Genomic DNA, 20,935 nt, shown 5'->3' with positions numbered 1-20,935 from the left:
TACACACACAGGCTCAGTGGTTATGTATGCTTAGTTCTATAACATAAAATATCCTTTAAAATATATTGAGTGGTATCTGAAAACTATAAATTTAACCATCAGAATGGAACAGGCTGGGTCACTGGAACTGAATGTCTTCAAGCTGACTGTCAGATCTTTCCAAGGGTAAAAATGCAACATGATATAAGCCATTACAGGCCATGAACCTGTTCTCACCCACCTGATGCTTCTACTAATTAGCTGCTTGGCTGGGTGGCAATTTGGGGCAAGTGCATGCAAGCTGGATTCCCAGGGGAGCCCACATTCCACTCTGCCATTTCGCAAGCCACTGGGATACTACATTGCTTCTCCTGGCTTCTTTGCCTCCCAGGAGTCCTGCTGTGCCCTGGTGGAAAAATGGGGGCAGGAGAACTGTTCATTAAATGAAGGAGAGATTTCATGGGGCTTTGGGGTTTTGCTAGTTGGATTTTTTTTTAGTGAGCTGTCTAAAAATGTTCATGCTCATTGACCCATTCATTCCACTTCTGGGATTCTATCCGAGGAAATAATCCAACATATTGTAAAAGGCTGAATCACAAATATGTTTTTGTAACATTATTTACACTAGGACCAAATGAAAAGCAATTTAAATGTCTCAGTAATTGGGGAATAGGTAAGTGAATCTTGATACACTCACATTTAATGGACTATACACAGCTATTGCAGTGTTGGTTATTAAGTCTATGCCACAACATGGAGAAAGTGCTTGTGATAAAGTGAAATATAGGATCCAAAGTGACATGTATGTTAATATTTCACTGCTTTGCAAAAACACAAAAACATGTAGAAAAAAGCTAAAGGAAATATTTTATAAGGCTAATAATGTTTGGGTTGAGATCCTGGGATTGTGAGTGATTTTTTTTGTCTTTGTTAGAAATGTCTGCATGTTGTGCTTATATTACTTATAAAATGAAGGAAAAATAAAAATGAAAGTGGGTAGTATGCCATTGAAGATAGGAGGTTGGTAAAGCAGGAAGCTTCTAGGTAAATTCTTAAACTTCTCAGCTTATGCTCAATCTGATTTCATGGACTGCTTATACTTTTTCTGAGACAAGAAGAAATAGGACATGATGGGGAACCTATTTCTCACTTGGAATGGATGTGCGTGGAGGAAGGTGGAGGGGTGGTAGCAACAGGATTCTTCTTGTTACCCAGTATTTCATTGCTCATGTACACTTTAGGGTTAATCACCTTTGTTGCCTACTAATCATGTTCGAGTTAATTGTGTTAGAGTACAGAAAAGTAACAGTGGGACCAAACTGACCACCCCTTAGAGTTACCATCTCAGAAACAGATAACTGACACTGACCTGCCATATAATTTGGAAATGCGGAGGCCTTAATGTGGTTTTTAAAATAATTTTCCAATCTAATCTAGACAGAGGTAGAGATAGAAACAAAGAGGTGGGGCTGACTCAAAGCTTTTTCTTAAGCTAGTGCTAGACTTTAGTAAGAACAAATGCCAAGTTGGTACAGTGTCAAAAAGCCCTGGAACAGGGGCCTGGAAATATTGATCAGTGGAGGTTTACGTTACTCTGTGACTTACTTGCATATCTTGGCCTAAAGAGGAGAGATTTTACAAGGTCCTGCCATACTTCTAGCTAAACCTCTTACCTCTTTGAATTTTCCCTCCTGCCATTAATGTTGAACTTGCAATGGAATTGGAAAATTGGTGGTAGCACTGAGCCAGGTTTATCATCTCTTAAAACCAGAGTCAATTCAATAGAGATTTATTAAGCATCTTTTATGTATAAGCCAATATGCTAGATAATATATTGTAGTGGAAAGGCTATTGCCTTAGGAGTAATAAAATCTGCATTCTGGTCCTGGCTCTAACCCCTTTTAAGCTCTGGCATCTTCATCTGTAGAAAGTGGGGTTTGGACCTCTAGGTGGTCTCCCAAGAGTATTTCTAGTTCTGGCCTTTGCTGATCTAAGGACCCCTACTCAAAAGGCTGAGTTGCAAATAAAGGCTTTCTAAAAGCTCTACTTCAAAAAATTGGTGCTGCCTTCTTAAAAATTGCCACTTTGGAGTAATCATATTAGTACCTAAATTTTATTGACCCTTTACTATGTGCTAGGCTCTGTGCTTATTAGTACTTCGCAGATTACCTCCCTTAAGTTTTATAACAACCCTATGAAGTATGAGCACCATTATCTCTATCTTGCAGATGATGAAATTGAGACTTGGGGAGGTCAAGAGACATGTATGAGGTCAGTTAGTAAGCCAGACATTGAGGATTTGAACTTAGGCAGTGTGTCTAGGCCCAGGCTCTTAACCATGGTGCCTGTTACCCCTTCAAAGTTTAGGGATAACCTGCAAAGGGATCATTGTTTCTTACCTCCCAAAGGAACTGAATTAGTATCCTGAACAGTTGCAAGACTGTTGGGAAAGGTGTTCTCTAGGACACTTCAGCTGCTATATGGACCAACCTGAAAGGGCATGAAAGAACTCAGTGGGCCGTTTTGCCTCCCTCCTTGTGTGTTTGCCTCCCTCCTTGTGTGTGTGTGTGGGAGAGAGAGAGAGAGAGAGAGAGAGAGAGTATGTGTGTGTGTGTGTGTAGGTGCATGCATGTGTGTGTGTTTCACACACACACATACATGCACAAAGATACAGGGAAACTGAACAGGCTCCTTTCCATTTAGCTGGAAGTAAAATCGTATGAAACAACTGACCAAGATTTCACAGAGGAACAGGTTTCTGTTTCCTAGACTTAGATCCTTCATTCTGGTTGGTAGAATGAGGGGTGGGGCAGAATAGGAGGAGGTGGGTAGAAGGGATAGAAAGAAGATCTTAGAGGCGTATTTTAAAATTGATTTGAAGGTTGGGAATTTGGTCTGCCCTGGCCACGTTGTAATGTTGATTGGGACGTGGCTCGGGAAACATTTGGGCTCTGACAAATGTGTTTTGGCTCAACCTCCCAGGTATACTGAGAGAGGCCAATGACTGCAAATGGAGTAAGAATTTATCTTCGCCTTGCTGCCCTGTTGTTACAGAACAGTTGAATAGATAGATGCAAATTACATATTTAATGAGAGAACTGTGGACATCCTTTCTTCCGCTACCAAATATCCTCAGGGACAGCTTGTTTGTCCAGGAGAAATAAGGTTATTTCATTGATCAAAGAAGATGTCAGAACCCTGGCTCCGGGCAAATTAAAGGTTGCAGAGTTCATACTATTTTAGTTCTTGTGCATGAAACAAGGAATCTTTTCCTTTCTTTTCTCTAAAAAATATACAGAGTAGTGTTTTCCTCTGTGTGTGCCTCTTAACGTGTAGATGAACATAAAGAAGAAAAATCAGTAAACTGGAGAGGAATCAGCAAAGCTTTTCCTTAGGCTGATTTCTTTTCCTCTGTTAAACAGAAACAAAAAAGGCCAGGGGGTGGGGTGGTGGAGTGGTGGGGAGGGACAATCTGTGTCCGGTTGACATAAAGTGATTGGGGTTTTGAAAAGGATATGAAGTAAAAGGGACAAAATTAAGGAAATAGGGTAAGACTTCGGGCAAGAAGTTTTCTTGCTGAGGAGCTGGGTGTCAGGAGCAAGCCAGTCAAAATCAGCATGAAGAATTTAACTAGTACTGGAAAAGAATTGTATGGTGGTTTCTCGCCAGGGGCTCAAGTTTAAAAGCCTTGGGTTGCTTTCTGCAATGTTTCAGTTGAAAAAAAGACAACTGTTTTGTTCAGAATTGGACAGTAGAAGCACGGTGATTATTTATCATGTTCTGTTAACAGTCTAGCTTTGACTCCAATTAGGAGTTGTTCCTCTGCTTTGAAATTAGGGGAGACACCCTAAAACAATTACCTTGCAAACTGAAGATGATGTTGCTTTTGATGGTGATTATACAATGGGCCTAAACAAGATGGAAAGACAAATTTCTGTGTTTTGTTCACTCCGTATCTGTTCACTTTATTTTTGGCAACATTACAAGGAAATAATGTTAATTAATCACTGTGGTTTTGTAGATTAAAAAAAACCTTGGATGTTTTGGACATGCTCCCAAGAAACAGAGGTGCTTGTATGCTTCCTTTGCATTGCCTTGCTCCTCAAAAGGCATCCGTGGTGCAGATTAAAGCTTTTCCTTCAAGTGATATGAGTGAGTCATGGTGAGGCCAGGACAGAAAATAGGAATGTGTATCATGTGCATTTCACCTAAACACAAACTCCTCACTTGCATAACCATTTTGGTTGGACCTGCAAGGCTTTGCAGAGGATCAGAGCAGTAATTAGATACGAAATGCATATCTGGAGGGCACGTGCAGCTAGTCTCTATAATGGGAGTCCTGAAGTTCCTTCTTGCTGGGAAAGCAACTGGAGGCGTCTTCTCCTTGGGGAAGAGCTGCTGCTGTGTGTTGAGAAGGGCAATCACCTTTCCTACTTCGGTAAGATTGACTGGGCCATCGAGGCCATCAATCCTCTAGATTGTAAGCTCTGTGAGGACAGGAACTATATGTTGTGTGTCTTTTGTATCTCACACTGTGTCTAGCATGAAGCTGGCAAATGTCTGGAATAGCCCATATGCAACAAATACTTACTGACTTGGTGAAAAGGAAGTTTTGGTTCTCTTCAGCCCATCTGAGGCTGTGGCAGTTAAATCGGGAGCTTCACTGAGCTGTGTTTTTATGACCAAAAACCTATCTTCTGATGACTGCCTTCCCTTCTGCGATGTGGGGCAAAGAGCATCACTCAGCTGCCCTGCTACTGACAGGTGTTTAAAGGTGACAGTGGGTATGGCTTTTGTCAACACCTACCATTCCAACTGAGAATGGAAGTAGTGACTTTCGGGGGCTGGGAGGCCAGAACAGAGCTATCTTTTCCAGTCTCAGACCTGAACATTTCCATCCCCTGGAGACTGGTTGACCTCTTGAACACAGCTGCCGGATAGTGAGGTTTCTCTTTGTCCTAGTGGAAATGGACTCTGCCATTCATATAAAAGACAAGGACAGGGGAGGACAAGTCATTCCCTTGGAAGGACTGGTTTGGTTAAGTGCTGGCCATTGGTGGCAAAATAGAAACGACGTTTTTATTTCTTCCTCCCTCCCCTTCCTGAACATTTCAGAGTGACCAGTGGTTGGACTCTTGGCGGCGCTTACCCTGAACCTGAGTGTTAGGGGAGTGGGAATCTGCCGTTGCGGTTTCTGGAGCTGCTCATAAGCAAGAATTCCCTATCCTGATCAAGGCTTTAAGCCTAAAAGAAAGCAGAAATAGGTATGAACCATCGGTGTGTGTGTGTGTGTGTGTGTGTGTGTGTGTGTGTGTGTGTGTGTATGTGTGTGTGTGTGTGTGCAGGGTGGGTCTGTTGTGGAATGGGAGGGGGTGGGGTACTTGCAGGGTATGGGGCAGCTCAGTGGCTGGATTTCCCTACCTTGCAGGAAGGGTTTGTAAGTGATTTTTTTTTAACCATACATGCTCCCGTTTCCATTTTTTGAGAGAGAAAGGTAGTTGGACAGTCATCTTTCCAGTTTCAGGCACCAAAATAGATTGATATGTTGTACTTGTAAACTTACTAGAAAATCCCAATCTGACAGTTTAATTACAGGAGTCTCAGAGGGTCACTGGGAAGGAGGGAAAGGGGGCTTGAAGGGAGGTTGCTCAGCCCCTTGGTGTGCACATCCCCAAAGAATATGATGAATGGGACTTAAAAAGGCTTTTGGAAGGTCAACTGTGGGGTCAAACTTCTCAACAGAACAGGTGGAGACCAGGTAGCAGTAATCATGCAAGAAGTGTGAGCCGAGGAAAGATGACCTTTCTCCATCTGCCACATACATCTTCACGGTCACTCTGCAGGACTAAAGGAAAGGGGGCCATGTTTCCAGAGAGACTGGAGACTGTTTAATATCACAGGAATTAGGGCTTGGGGCCAGGATTCCAGAGTTCTCATCTAGGAACCTGAGGCTGGCTAGGTTGACCTTTATTGTGACAATTTGTGTGACATCATGTCTTATCCTCCAATACTACTTAAGACCCTTAGAGTGAAAGTTTCATTATTGAACATTAGTACTGGATTGCAGTACTTACCATGACAGATTCTGTCCACAGATTTTATGAGCCTCTAAAGAGTTCATGTGTACTATTCAGAAGGGGGAGAGAACCAGAGAGAGAGGTCACCTGCTACTTTTTTTCAGGTGGGGAAACAGAAGACAAGAAAAGAGGAACCAATTGCTTAGGCAGCCCTATAAGCCCATATCATGATTAGAATTTGAATCTTGAATTGTCTTACTACTGATAACTGGTTCATTTAACTTGTATCACTTTCTTAAGAATTAATGGTTGTGCGGGGGGAGGGATATGGTGATCATACCCTTTCCAGAAGGATGACCTTTTTCTTTTTCAATTTCTAATGTCACACGAACACTTCAGAGAAAATAGGATTTCCCCCTTAAGGTCCTCCTACCCAACAACAGCAAAAAATTCTCAGTGACCATTCCCGGATGGCTGAAAGAGAAACTTTGTCAGTAACAATTATCCCAGACCCCTCTCTTATTAAGCCAAGGAGCATCCAAAACAGACAGTGCAAAAAGGATTTTAAAATATATATATGTGTGTGTGTGTGTGTGTGTGTGTGTGTGTGTGTGTGTGTTTTACGAATTTTATGAGATGAGAAAAAAAGATTGGCGTCACACAGGGATCATTTCTGCCTGGTGCAAGCCACATGCTCTTCACCCGTTACTTATTTTAGCTATTATTTGGCATTTTGTAGCTCCCTTCACATGCTGAATTGCCTTACAGATCCTGTCTGTGGGGTAACTTCTCACTACTACCCTGCCCCCATTGCCACAGCTGTAAGAGTTGAATTTTGCATTTAAATCGAATACAGAGAGATGAACCTTGTGAATGAGGACCTGGGGGAATTGCCCTCTCTGATCACCCTACTTGACTGCTCCAGGTTTCCCCAGTCTTCTTAGGAGTTAAGTCAAGATTGAATGTTTAACCCATGCTAAAAGTGAAAGAGGAAACAGAAAGCTCTTATGCCTTCGAGTTCCTCCTCATGTCAATGCTAGAGCCAGGAGTAGCCACCGGTTAACCTGTTAATTCTAGATTCCATCCTCTATTTTCTTCTGCAAGGGAATCTTGCCCCCAAATACCCATTTTCTTCCCTTTTAGAGGAATGATTTATCCATCAACTGGGTGTTAAGCTTCCTGTTTCCCCTTCCCAGGTCAAGGGCAGCCCAGGTGCCCAATTTCTCTCTCTCTTCACAAGGCACCACCAGCAATAGAGATGAGAAATTCTGAAGAACAACCAAGTGGAGGAACCACGGTATTGCAGCGTTTGCTACAAGAGCAGCTTCGCTATGGCAACCCTAATGACAATCGCAACCTGCTTGCCATACACCAGCAGGCCACAGGGAATGGCCCCCCTTTCCCCAGTAGCACTGGGAACCCAGGCCCTCAGAATGATGTGTTGAGTCCCCAAGACCACCACCAGCAGCTTGTGGCTCATGCTGCTCGACAAGAACCTCAGGGGCAGGAAATCCAGTCAGAAAACATCATCATGGAGAAGCAGCTTTCTCCTCGAATGCAGAATAATGAAGAACTCCCCACCTATGAAGAAGCCAAGGTCCAGTCCCAGTACTTTCGGGGCCAACAGCATGCCAGTGTTGGAGCTGCCTTCTATGTCACTGGAGTCACCAATCAGAAGATGAGGACGGAGGGACGCCCATCAGTTCAGCGGCTTAATCCGGGGAAGATGCACCAGGATGAAGGACTCAGAGACCTTAAGCAAGGACATGTCCGCTCCTTGAGTGAACGACTAATGCAGATGTCACTGGCCACAAGTGGAGTTAAGGCCCATCCACCAGTTACCAGTGCTCCCCTTTCCCCACCACAACCCAATGACCTCTACAAGAATCCCACAAGTTCCAGTGAATTCTACAAGGCCCAAGGGCCACCTCCCAGCCAGCATAGCCTGAAGGGCATGGAACACCGAGGCCCCCCACCAGAGTATCCCTTCAAGGGCATGCCACCCCAGTCTGTAGTGTGCAAGCCCCAAGAGCCAGGGCACTTCTATAGTGAGCATCGTCTGAACCAGCCAGGGAGAGCAGAGGGGCAACTGATGAGGTATCAGCATCCCCCTGAGTACGGAGCAGCCAGGTAAGAGAGTTCCCTTTCTGTCATTTCCTGACCTCATCCCCAACCGGCTTCTGCTGTGCGTTGGGAATCTTCAGGGAACGATGGGGCAGGTGTTTGGTGTAACAAACTCTGCAGTGCATGGCTGGCCCCTGGCTTAGTAAATTTCCTGCCAACCTGAATTTCTCACCTCTTTGGCCATAATCAGCCCTATGTTAACAATCCCTTGGCTTTTTAGGTTGAGCACAGTCCCAACTGCCTAGTGGAAAAACAGGAGCACAAGTCTTGATTTCAGCAGCTATTTGTTGTCCGGTGTCCTAGCATATTACAGGAAGGGTTGATATTCCTCTTCTTGTGAGTTATTAAGCCTTCCCTTGGGGAGCAGAAGAAGCAAATTATCTTGGGCTTTAGTCTGGAATACCCTATTGCTTTAATTTATTTCCCCCCAATGTAAAACTGTCATCCCTTATTTTTGTGAACAAATCTTTCTGCAGAATTACTGTGATCCTTTTGGACTCTAAACAAACACCCAAATATTACTGAGGGTGGGGGGAACTATCTGTGTACAGGTTCAGAATGTCACTTGCCTTGTACTTCCTTGCAGTTCACAAAGTCCACAAAGTCTGGACTGCTTCATCTTTCATCTGTAGAGAGTTCATTAGTAGCCTGTCACCTTTATTTTTATTTTTTTAGGTTAGAGACGTTTTTATTTCATTTTACTGCAGGATTACTCAGAGCTTTGAGTACAGTAATGCACATTTTTAATTCCCAAATGGGTGCAGGGAGAGAAGTGCTTCCCACTTCTACTGGACCCCTGATTTCATGGAGGGGCTCAGGGAGCTAGGGAACTAGTGACCTATAGATCCCCCGTCCTTGGAACATGCTGCTTCTAATCTAAGAACTGAATCCTAAACAGGTGGGTTCACATGCCTACTGTGTACTTAGCATATTTGGCCTGTCATGTTTTTAAACACTGAGCTTAAATTCACATCATATCATATTGAAATTCTGATCAGATGCTAAAGTGCAAAAGGAATAATATTCCCACGACTTCTGTACCACTTGCCGTTAGATCTGGGGGATTGTTTTGTGTATTCATTATTCCTAAATATCCTACTGAATTATTCAGGGTCCCATTGTCCCATTGCTGTATCAGTCAGACCCTGTGATTCCATGATTCTGTTTGCTGTTCCTATCATTACTATTAGGGCCATGTCTCTCAACAGTAGTATTGCAGTATACGGGACGAGGGAAGGTTTCAACCATAGGCAACAATGTGTTGTATTCCTGCCCAGTTGCAATGGGTAATTATGGGTGGCCATGAGGTTTGAAGTCCCTGGACCTAGGGTGGCCTTTTTCCATAGGTGGCCCCCAAACTAGGTCTGTGATCTCTTTGATGTCTAACTCTTTGCCTCCTGTCCCCTTCTCACTCATTCGGGAACAAGCCGCTTGGCTTGAAGTTCATTGGGTGACTCAGGGGAGAAGGCAGTCAGGGGGTGGAGTAGGATGAAGGTAAGGGAATGCACCTGGCAGTCCCTGGTGTTTCTCCACCCATGCCCCCTCCTTCAGGTCTTGCCTTTTAGCCAGAGTCAATTCACCTTGGGCTCCACCCCTAACTTTGCCAGTTTAGGATTTTTTTCTTCCTTAACCCCAGGTTGATTCCTTAACTTATTTCAGCCTCTTCTGTGCAACTTTCAAAGGGCAGGAGCCTAAGTTCTGATAAGTGCCTTGGAACAGGAAATGGGGTAAGGGACAGGGCCTTTCCGTTTTAAATGAGAGCAAGAACCCAATTCCCATCTGCCCAGTGAAACGGAAAACCCAGGGAGGGGTTGATCTGTTGGACTGCTTAGCTTAGTGGAAACCCATCCAAGCCAGCAAAATGTCAATGAAGCTGGATTTTTTTTTCCTCTTCCCATCAGCATGGAAGCGTCTGTGGGACTCCCTCCCTTCTGTGGATGGGCTGACGTCCGTTGCCTTGTGGGCGGGGAGTGTGCTGGCTGGGGTGTGGAGCAGAATCCAAAGCCCTGCTCAGCAAAGGGCCCGCCTTCCCAGGAAAGCTATTTGCAGAACTCATTCACCAGTATTGTTTGTGATCTGAAACGACTCCCACAGTGTTTGAAGCTGGATGGAAAAGCCCTTTGATCTGCCTAAATAAGTAATAAGGAGCCCAAAGAAGGTTTTTTTTTCTTCCCATACCGATTAAACCACCAGAGAAATGTAGCTGCATATATTTTACAGGAAGGTATTTGTATTTTCTCCTCCCTCCTACGTAATCTGTGGATCCCTCTCCCTATGCCCCCAAAGCAGTAGAGCCAGTGCCGATTACCCTCTCTTGAGGAGTATTTTAATACATAGGTTTGCTCTAACAACTTTTTTTTTTCTGTGTGAGAGGAACAGGGTGTTTGGTATCCTCAGTGAATAGTCAGACCCAAAATGGTCCTAATCAGAAGATGCCCTGTGTGAAGTTTGGGGCTCACCCGACAAATCTCACCGCTGTAAAGTTTTTGCAGGGCCTGTGGTGAGGGAGTGGCACCTATTGACAATTACTGGCAAAGGGAGGTAGTTGAACTGCTTTCCCAAAGTGTACTGCTTTAAGTGGTGACACGTTTTTCCTCCTTCATTTCCTTTAACCCTCCAGCTAGATAGTTGGTGAGAACCTTTCCAAGTAACTGCTGCTAGTGCTAAACAACTAGAAGAGAAAATTCTTAGTTCTTAATCCACAAATTACAGATAAGGATTCAAAGCAAGCTCTTTGAACAAATTGCTGTTCCAAAATCCTTTGTTTGCCTTTAGAGGTGCAGTGAAATGCTTAGAGATTTGCTGTTAAAATGAACAAAATGTTACAAACAATCTTTTTATTACTTCATCTTCCCTATGCCCTCCATCCCACTTTAAAGATAAATATCCTGAATGCCCAGAACTCCAGATGGGAAACAAGGCCAAGCCATTGGAAGAATTAAACGTTTTCTGAATCTTTGTCTTTCCAAGTGCTGAGCCATTTCTGCATCTGGGGTTTATACATTTATCAACTACTTTTAAAAATTAAGTCCTTTCTGTTTGTAAAGCAGCCACCTCCTTTCAATTGTTGAAATCATGCCCGGATCTGAGGTTTCTTGAAATCCTTGTTTGGTGGAATCTAAGGGTGACCTAACTCTGTAGTTCAGAGCAGAGCTGGTTGTGCAAGAGAAGCAATCAGGAATTTGCAGCCCGCTCCAGGATTCACAGATTCACCATCACAGAGCCTGGGGAAGGCACAGTTTCTGTGGGGAGAATAAATTGGGTTCCAGACTGTTGGTGGCACCTGCTCCGGTGAGAGTGCACACGTGCGGGTTTGCACATGTGTGGGCCAGGAGCATGTAGGGGGGCTGAGGGGTGTGCGGGTGGCTGTGTGGTTTATGAGGGCGGGGGCTCCCAGGCAGCCAGGTGGCAGGGTGGAAGGTGCTGTGTCAGCTCGGTAGGCAGTTCTGCTTTCCCCTTGTGTCCTCACAAGCCGTCTCTGGGAGGGAGTTCCCTGGCTTCGGGTGGGTGGGGAGAATGCTGATTTTGGTCTTTGGCCTCTGTCCTGCCGTGTATGCCATGTCCCCTTTTCCAGAGCACTGGGGGCCCAGGTTGTCTTAGGAAGGAGCAGGATGAAGGGAGGGAAGGGGCAGAGAGGCTGGTCAAGGCTTCCATGGGATCATGTGATTCTATTGTCTGCAGCCGGCTGGCTGTTGTTCCTGGTTAATATGTCAGTGGGGAGCGATTCACACTGCTGTGCAGCGGAAGGATCTGGGGAGTGTGCCGCTCACCCAGCTGCCACCTTTATTATTACTATGACTCTTATTATTATTTCATCTTGAGTGTATTTTTGCTTCCTCTGACTCCCCTCTCCCTCCCCCAGCTCTCCCAGATGCCTGGCTTTCCTCAGTCTCCTCCTCTGGGGGGAGGTTCACATGAGTGCTAATACTGTCCTGCTATTTTTGTGGTGGGTGGATGCTGGAGCCCAGATGGAGTTCGTTGGCTGGAGGGCTTTCTCTCCTTTTGCAACTGCCCAAGCCTTGCTTTGTGTTTGCAAACCTGCCAGGGCGGACTGCCTTGATTTTCCGAACATCACGCTGTGCTGAAATCTGCTTCCTCTTCCAGCCTGGAGACCCCAAGGGGCAGCTGCCTTGTCTCCAGTTACCTCCAGGCAGAGCCCAGAGTCATGGCCAGAGCCACTGCCATCCTGGGCTTATCAGACGCTGAAGACCTCCTTCTGGAGACCTTGTGGTCTCCTCCTTTCTGAGGCCCCTGGGAGACCGTATGCTGTCGAGGGCATGGAGGGGCCTTTCCTTCCAGGCAGCGGGAGGCCAGTGGCCAGTCTGTTGGAGAGAGAGGACTAGGTTGCTGATGGGATGCAGGGTTGCTGGGGGGAGGAAGTTCAGAACTAGGTGTTCAGAAAGAGAACACTGTCCAGGCCTTGGGTTTCCAAATCCTGGCAACAAAGTTGAAGGTTAATAAGGTCATCTTCCCTTTAAATTTTGAGAGCTAGATTGGAGAAGAAGAAATTTAAGCCCCTCTTTTCTGCCCAGGATATCCAAAAGCCCCAACAAATCCCAGGACATATTTTAACTCTAGGGATATATATTTATAGGAATATATAAATATTATAATATTTATATACATTATATATGTATCTATTATACATATAAATACCATCATAGCTTGTATTCAAAATGAAAGAGCACATATTCCATTTTACATCAGAGGAAAGTGCAGATCCACAGTACAGAAAATGGGGAAAGACTCTTCCTCACATCCTATATATATAAATAGGTTTTTGGTTTGATAAGCACTTTGGGCTCTTCAAAAGAAAGATTATATATGGTCGCAACTTTCCAGTAGTAATTATGAGAACCATGTAAATTCTTCTGTCCAGAAGTAGGTTGCATGACCTCTCCAGTATTCAGCACTTATTTCTAATGGCATATGTATGAAATTAGAAGAATGTGGGTACAGCAGAAGCATTGATGTGGCTGAGAGATGGAACCTAAGGCTGGAACAGGTTTGAGGGCTCTGGCAAGCATCTGGTTATTGGGTATCCATGAGCAAGTGTTTGGAATGATTTTGTAGCTGTCAAAAGCCCTGCTAGTGAGGCTTTCTTATAGAGATAGATAAATGAACAATGATAGCTGGAATGTGTATGGGGGCAGTGTGCTTTTGCCTCTGGAATACCAGTTAAAAGTTAATTGCTCTTGGTGATTTGTCCCAGTTCCACCATGAATTTTATGCAATTTAGTGCAAAGATTAAGTGGATATCCCATAAGTAAAATCACTAACAGGGTCAACTTGTCTCACTGGAAAGTAGATAAGAGACTCTATAATTCTTAGTGAGTCTAAAAATGAAAAGAGCTCAGTATTTTTGTAATTCATTTGCAACCTCAGGAATGAAACACACTCATGCTAATTAAGTAACTTGGGCAAGGTTATGAAGCTAGTAAGCGGTAGAAAAGGTCTCCAAACTCTTTGGAGAGCCAAATCCCATGTTCTTGGCCATCTGTCTTTGCTGGATTGAGAAATATCAACTGTAGGACAAGCATTCACATGCAGGAGTCTGTGAGCTTAGACGAACATGGGCTGGGGGGGAAGGGTGAACAAATGTTTTGTTTTCTGTGTATCCTGACAAATGTTCTTCCTGGTAGTGGTGATGTGGAAGTGACCCACTCATGGACTCTGATTGTTTCACTTAATGGCTAATATCCAGTATTAGGTACAAAAATGGGAGAGCCACATTTAACAATGTACCAAAGTTGTCTTTCTGGAACTTTCATAAGCAATAGGCTGGGAATCTGAACATGAGTGTGTGGAAATCAGTGTTGCGTGGTAGTGGAAAGAGCTCGAAAATGGGAATTGGGAAATAAGGGTTCTACCCTGGCACTATCACTAACTCACTTTGTAATGTTTGGCAGATTGCTTCCTCTCTGTGGACTTCAGTTTCTGATGACAGGAGTTTGAGTAAAGTGTTTAAGGCCTTTCCATTCCTTACATTTTGTGATTCAGTACATCAAAAATAGTATGATGATAATCCCTGCCAAGTGTTGGTATTATTGCAGCTAAGAGGCATCATTCAATTATTAATAACTCTAATCAACAGTAATTATTTAGTGCCTCTAATGTAATATCTGCATATCCTCAAGTCACTTTTTGTGAATATATGAATTATCAAAGAGCATTGCAGATAGCAAGATGAGGAGGTAGTTAGTTTTTTACTGTGATTTGCTGTTTCTTTGTGGGCAAGTGGAACATATTTTCTAAATTTGGCTCTTTACATGTACCGGACCACATCTAGGATGTCAGGAAAGGTTTCATTTAAAATAATGAGGTGAAAATTACCTTGTGGAACATTCATTGAAAATGATTAGATTTGAGCAATGAGCATACAGTCATGCATTACATAGATTTTCACAAAGCAACCTTTGAAGTCATGTGGTTCAATCCTCTATGGAGTCACAGCTCTGTGTGTCAGGCAGTCACAGAAGGTCAGGCCTGGAAAGGACTTGTAGGGGTCTCTGCAGCGATTCCGTGGTCTAACCTTGCCCATTCCTCATTTTGCAGGCGTTTTGGGGCCACTGGAAGCCCTGTCATCTGCCTTCCCTGTGCCCTTGTCTGCCACTGTGTTCAGAGAGAGCTTAACTTGAGTGTGCCCTCCATGTTTTACAGGCCAGCACAGGACATCTCATTGCCCTTGTCAGCCAGGAACTCTCAGCCTCACAGCCCTACTTCTTCCCTCACGTCTGGGGGTTCCCTGCCCTTGCTGCAGTCTCCACCATCCACTAGATTGTCTCCTGCCCAACACCCCTTGGTTCCAAGCCAAGGAGATCACTCAGCTCACCTGCCTAGGCCACAGCAGCATTTCCTTCCTAACCAGGCTCACCAGGGTGACCATTACCGTCTCTCCCAGCCTGGCCTGAGTCAGCAGCAGCCGCTGCCGCAGCACCACCACCATCACCAGGCACAGCAGCCACTGCAGCCAGGAGAAGCCTATTCAGCTATGCCTCGGGCCCAGCAGTCATCGGCTTCTTACCAGCCGGTGCCCTCGGACCCCTTTGCCATTGTCTCCAGAGCCCAGCAGATGGTTGAGATCCTCTCAGACGAGAACCGGAACTTGCGGCAGGAGTTGGAAGGGTGCTACGAGAAGGTGGCAAGACTGCAGAAGGTGAGCCCCCACCCTCCCCACTTCAGGGATCGAGAGTGAATTTTAAGCCTTGTTTAATAGCAATATAAAGGTCTCCACTTCTTGGCAACTGCGTGACTTATGGGCAGATCTTCAGGATTCTTATATCAGAAGGTGACATGTGCATCAAACTTTGGAGAAAACCTTCTGCCTATCTTTCTAGGAAAAGTAACATTTTACATTTAGGCGAGGAGAAAAAACCATATTTATACTTTTCCCAGATGCTGTAGCCCGAAAGAAAACTTAATTGATTACTTTAGAATTTCAGAAGGCAGAGAAGCTTCTTCATGAGGCCAAGAACACTGGGAATGTCTCTTATAGGTGAAGGACCTGCCAGCTTCAACACTTTTGTCTTGATTATATTTTCCCACATACAGTATTTGCATCTTAGATATAAAACTGTAGTTCCTACAGAAATGTCACCACTGAAGTTAGATCCCACCCTGCCTTGTCCTGGAAAGGGCTTAAAGCCCTGTTCCGAGTGGGCATTCTCCTACTAACCCTGTTTCAAGCACCCCCTCCATTTCCCCTTTTTGCTTTGGTTTTTCCCTGCAGCTCAAACTCAATATCTGCTCTCTTTCTCCACTGTGTGTGGGGTGCAGGAGGGACTTAGCACCACAGCTGGGTGACAGGTGACAGCCTGAGGCTGAGGAAGTAGGAAAAGTAGTGCGTGTCCCAAGTTCATGTTCTTTGCTGGGCCCCTCCTGTCTCCTGCAGCTGGGACTTTACTGTTGAGCGCCCTAAGCTAGGAATCTTAGCTCTTGGCTTCCAGTGGCTATTGGTGAACAAGGTTATGCCTTTGGCAGCTTCTCTGCAGCTCTTGTCATTGCGGAGCTCATGTGGTTTGATCTCCCGACAATGCGAACTGTTCAGGGAGGTGAGGGTGAGGGTGGGGAGTGGGGAGGGGAGGTTGCTTGCCATTGTTCAGCAGCTCTGTCCTTAGAAGACACCCAGGAGTGGAAATTTCAAGGGCCTGAATCAAGCTGAGAATTCGTAAACACCAGATCTGGGTCTTAAAGGAGAGGAGAGCTTACTATCAGCTAAGTATTTTTATGTAGCAACCCCCTTACACACACACCCATGCACGCATGCTTGACCAGTGGATCTGCTCTTCTGTGGCTTTTTTTTTCCTGGAGGTCTTGTTGATTCACTACAGCTTGCCTTTTTGGAGGGTACAGTATCTACATGGGGGATAGGGAGAAGGGTTGGGACAAGATATTGAAATAGTACTCTGACCCGTTCAAGTAAGGGACTGCCTTCCAGGTGTGGCATTCTGTGGCAAGCTGCAAAGCCTTGCACTCTATAGCCTGCCCAGAGCACAGGAACACCAACCTGCTCTTTCCAATGGAAATGTTTATTTTCTCTCTCCAGCACTTGAATTTCATGCAAAAGCTTTATCAGGCTCAGGCCTTGCAGATCTTGTCTCTAAATGCCATTCACCAGTTTTCACCTTCTGTGCTGCTATCTTGGTGCCATCTGCAAGGAGAAAAACACTCTCAAGCCTGCTCTTTTCTGTGGTGTAAGCCTCCTTTGTCTGCAGGCAGTCCTGCCTCAGGCATTATTTGGGAGCTGGAGCAGGAGGAATCTGTGTTGCTTGGTCACCCCAGCCTCCCCCTAGTCTGCCACTGGGGGCCTGATATTTCTCGCATAAAGTCCCTGAGCTTTGTTAAGGAGGACAGTGGAAAACTAAGAAGGAATGCAGAATGCTTGCTGGAGTCAAATTTAATTTGAAAATTGCTTACTAGGCCATGGGATTTATTTATCTTATACAAACTATATGCAAATATCTCTGTGGTTATTATATGTGTAATGAAGCTATACTGTTTAGAGAAAGAGTCTGGAGTCTAATTTCTTCTTTGCTTCCCGATTCAGGCTGATTCAGGGCAAGATCCCTTCTTTGCAGGGGTGTCATAAACACAATTCCAATCAAGAATTTCTGTTCAAAAATCTGTACTGGTTTCCTACTGACTGCGGGATAAAGTCCAAATGCCTGGCATTAAAGCCCTTTTATGATCTGACTCCAATCTGTCTTAACAGCCAGATCTCACCAGCTTCCCTCTGTGTACCCCACAGTGCCCAGCCAAATGAGACTACTGGTCATTCTGGGAATGTATTCGCTCACCCAGAATAGAATACCCTTCCCCTCACCTCTGCCCATTGAAATCTGACCCAGACTCACCCCCAGCCAGGAATAACCACTTCTTCCTCTGCACTTTATAGCACTACTCCTACTTTCTTAGTAATGTGTCTTTCCCTGTATTCTTTTACTTGATTAGATTGAAAGCTCCTTGAGGGCAGCTATAATGTCCTCATGCAGGTATACACATCCCACAGTGTTTTAAAGAGTTCTTGTAAATATTTGGTCCTTGGTAAATATTTGTTAAATTGGGCAGAACTACTGCATAATTTGTGGCTGAGGCTTGGAGGTTTTTGGGTTTGCCTCTGCCATTGAGTTGATCTCAGAAAAGGCAATTTAACTCCTCTCTGCTCAAAGGGGGGAGAATATCCTTATGAAGGCCAATATTAGGGTGAATCGAAATAAACACGTGAAAGCGCTTTGAATGTCCCGTATTATCTACATATTATCTGGGTTATCATTATTTTCAAAATTAAGAAAATTCTTATGCAGAAATGAGAATCATTTATAACTATCCCGACGAAATTCCTTCTCTCCCACCACCTCCTCTGAAGGCAGAAACTGTGTTTGTTTTTAACCTGAGGAAATCTCACGCTCCTGTGAGTTAATTCCTGAGCTGATGGTTGAACTTAGGAATTCTTCCTAACTTTTCTCACTTGAGTGGGTTATCTGGTCTGACTCTATCTGTAAAGTTCTGGGAGAAGCTGTCACTAAGGATTTGTGTGTATGTTTTCCAACCATCTCTCCCATGAAGCTCCTACCATCCCCACTGTGTTTCCTTTTTCTGGTTCAGGTGGAGACAGAAATCCAGCGGGTCTCGGAGGCATATGAGAACCTTGTAAAGTCATCCTCCAAAAGAGAAACCCTGGAAAAAGCCATGAGGAACAAGCTTGAAGGAGAGATTCGAAGGATGCACGACTTCAACAGGGATCTGAGAGGTGAGGCAATCACTTCTGAAGGGTGGGCCACCGTAGTGAAGGCAAGGGCTAAGGCGCCTATGTGGAGGCTCCTAGGGCCTGTCCAGCCCATGAATATGGTCTGTAAATTGCAAGGCATAGACCAGGCTAGGTTTTTGTGACTGTGATAGTACTTGGTCCCAAGCTTGCTTAGTCAAAGTGTAATGAACTGATGTGTCAATCAAACAGTATCCCTCCCGGGACTCCTGGTCCCACCTGGCCTGCCCCCACAATCTGTGTGGCCTCTCTGCCTTTCTGAGTTTTCCAGAAGTCTGGCTTTTAGCTATGCAAGCTTGAAATAGTGATATCCTCCATTTCTTCTAGGACACCTTCCTTGAATTTTACCTTAACATGATACTGTTGGAGATGATGAGAAATGACCCACCTTCAGCACCTTCAGAACCGAGGACATTGCAGACTCTTTCACTGAAATTTAAACTTCTGCACTTAGGTTTTGTCAGTGAAAGTGTTAAGTATTCACCTCCTCTGTCTCTTTCATGGGCTGGTATTATTTTGGGATCCACATTTGCAAACCTATGCCTGTACCACCCATTCCTGTGTAACAAGAAGCAGCAGACTTGTTTTGCCCAAGCTCAGTATTGAGAGGGCAAGCAGCAGGTGCTTGAAAGTTTGTAAATGGGGCTCTACTGATAGTCTCTGAATTCCGCAGAGCGTCTAGAGACTGCCAACAAGCAACTTGCGGAGAAGGAATATGAGGGTTCAGAGGATACGAGAAAAACCATCTCTCAGCTCTTTGCAAAAAGTAAGTCAGAAAACTTCAGCAGCAGGTATTAATGCGTGGATGGGAGCAAGGTGTGTGAAAAGTCACACAGTGCTACTTATCCTTCTAGAATAGTCAGGACAGAGTGAATTCATCTAGGGATTCTTTTTCTTGTTCAAGCATGAAGTTAGGAGATTTCATTCTGTTCTTTGGGACCAAGAAGACTGCTTGCCACAACATCTAGTCATATCAACATGGCTCCTTTGGTATTAAACCAGAGAAGCCCCTTGAAATCCTTGCTTTTGTCATGGCTAACTGAAAAGGAGCTTAGTGAATGTGGGGACACTTGATGTCGAAGGGATTTATTGTCGAAGGCTCCAGTGCTGGCTCTGGTAGAGATGGGATTAACCTGCAGGACGGATGGTTAGTGTTTGAAATAGCTAATCTGCACCTGGGGCTCCCTTAGTTAAACACCCTCTCTGGTATCACACCACTGCCCGTTGGCAGACTGCAAGGGTAGCTAGAGGGGGCCCGCTACTGTGGCCTGAACTAGTGACTCTGGTCGTGGACTTAGAGGGTGTGGGGGAGGGCAGGGCTATGTCTTCCTCATAATAGTGTTTCTTTTGTCTGGAAATACTTCTAGGACCGTGACAATGAACTAAAATGAATTAATCCTCATCTTTATCAGTCCCTAATGGACTCCACCCAGCTAGACAATGCCTCATTCTTTCCAATTACCACAATAAAACCAGCAATAAAAGCTGCACAGTGGATTGAGTCCATAGGAAGAATGAGTGTGGGGGGAACAGATGAACTCCCCTCACTTCTGCAGATGTCCGAAGTTGGTGCTCCCTGCCCCCACCTCCCTCAGAGGGGCTCCCAGTTGGAGGAGTGCTTGGTGGGGGCTTGTCAGGCCCCATTTTTGCTGAGCCTCCACATGACCCTTTCAAGTCATTCCATGCAGCTTCCAGTCGACTTTTACAAGTTTGTTTGATCTTCACTTACGATATTCCCCTCCCTTCCTGGCTTGCTCTCTTGTGCTCTGGCTTCAGAACTGGGGCTTTGTTCTTCCTCGTTTCCCTGAGCCTCCTGTTCCTTTGTCAATATGTCTTAAAGAAGAGAATATAGTTTTTCTGGCATCATCAGGGCCTAGTATAAGTGGTCGTGAAGGTGCTCCTGGGGTCTCACAGTGATCCTGGAACCTAGTTCACCAGTGGAGAGGTGGCAGCCTCCCTGGACAGAACAAAACAAAATGTGTAGCTTCTTGCCCTGAACCTGCTTGCTCACACTCCTCTCTGTGTGGATGTGTGTATATATTCTTTTTTGTAGTACTTTTCGTAACACTTTTTACATCTACTTTCTTATTACTTCTGCACAACAACCGTTGCTCAGTGACTTTTCTGAGTTTACACAGCAAGATAGTAGTCACACTAGTGGTAGAATCCAGACTTCGGGTACCCTGGTTCTTTCAGCTGTGTGGAGCACTGTAATGGGTTTGATGGTCAGTTTTGCTCAGGTAAGGGTTTGAGCCAGCTCCAGCATGGCAGTAATTATATTTCATGTCCTGATAGATAAGGAAAGCCAGCGGGAGAAGGAGAAGCTGGAAGCGGAGCTGGCCACTGCCCGTTCTACCAATGAGGACCAAAGGCGACACATCGAAATCCGAGACCAGGCCCTGAGCAATGCTCAGGCCAAGGTGGTAAAGCTGGAGGAAGAGGTACGTGTAGTTCCCTCAGGTAGCATATGAGCCTGAGGGTGGAAGAGCTGGGAAATCAAGGGCACGGGGGCTCCCTGTTTTGGTGAACTGGCAGCTGTATAATCCCCCAA

The 20,935-nt window shown here is 45.0% G+C and overlaps 1 protein-coding gene across 7 annotated transcripts in view; it reads left to right on the top strand.

Annotated features, from left to right (window-relative positions):
• AMOT (angiomotin) overlaps positions 1-20,935 on the top strand; it is a 54,909-nt gene that overhangs the window by 9,324 nt on the left and 24,650 nt on the right. For 2 of the 7 annotated variants that reach the window (XM_036917286.2, XM_036917290.2), the window contains 6 exons: positions 5,095-5,243; positions 7,193-8,126; positions 14,781-15,276; positions 18,225-18,369; positions 19,058-19,150; positions 20,680-20,825. In XM_036917286.2, the coding sequence (XP_036773181.2) occupies positions 7,255-8,126; positions 14,781-15,276; positions 18,225-18,369; positions 19,058-19,150; positions 20,680-20,825 (1,752 nt within the window). In that variant the 5' untranslated portion in view covers positions 5,095-5,243; positions 7,193-7,254. Of the gene's footprint in view, positions 1-5,094; positions 5,244-7,192; positions 8,127-11,282; positions 11,412-14,780; positions 15,277-18,224; positions 18,370-19,057; positions 19,151-20,679; positions 20,826-20,935 lie in introns of those variants that run through there. The other 5 variants (XM_036917291.2, XM_036917288.2, XM_036917295.2 and 2 more) reach the window with 4 other exon arrangements.

The sequence above is a fragment of the Manis pentadactyla genome, chromosome X, assembly GCF_030020395.1.
Source record: "Manis pentadactyla isolate mManPen7 chromosome X, mManPen7.hap1, whole genome shotgun sequence".
NCBI lineage: Eukaryota > Metazoa > Chordata > Mammalia > Pholidota > Manidae > Manis > Manis pentadactyla.
The sequence above is the reverse complement of the archived record's forward strand: the minus strand, read 5'-3'. Positions and strand labels throughout refer to the sequence as shown.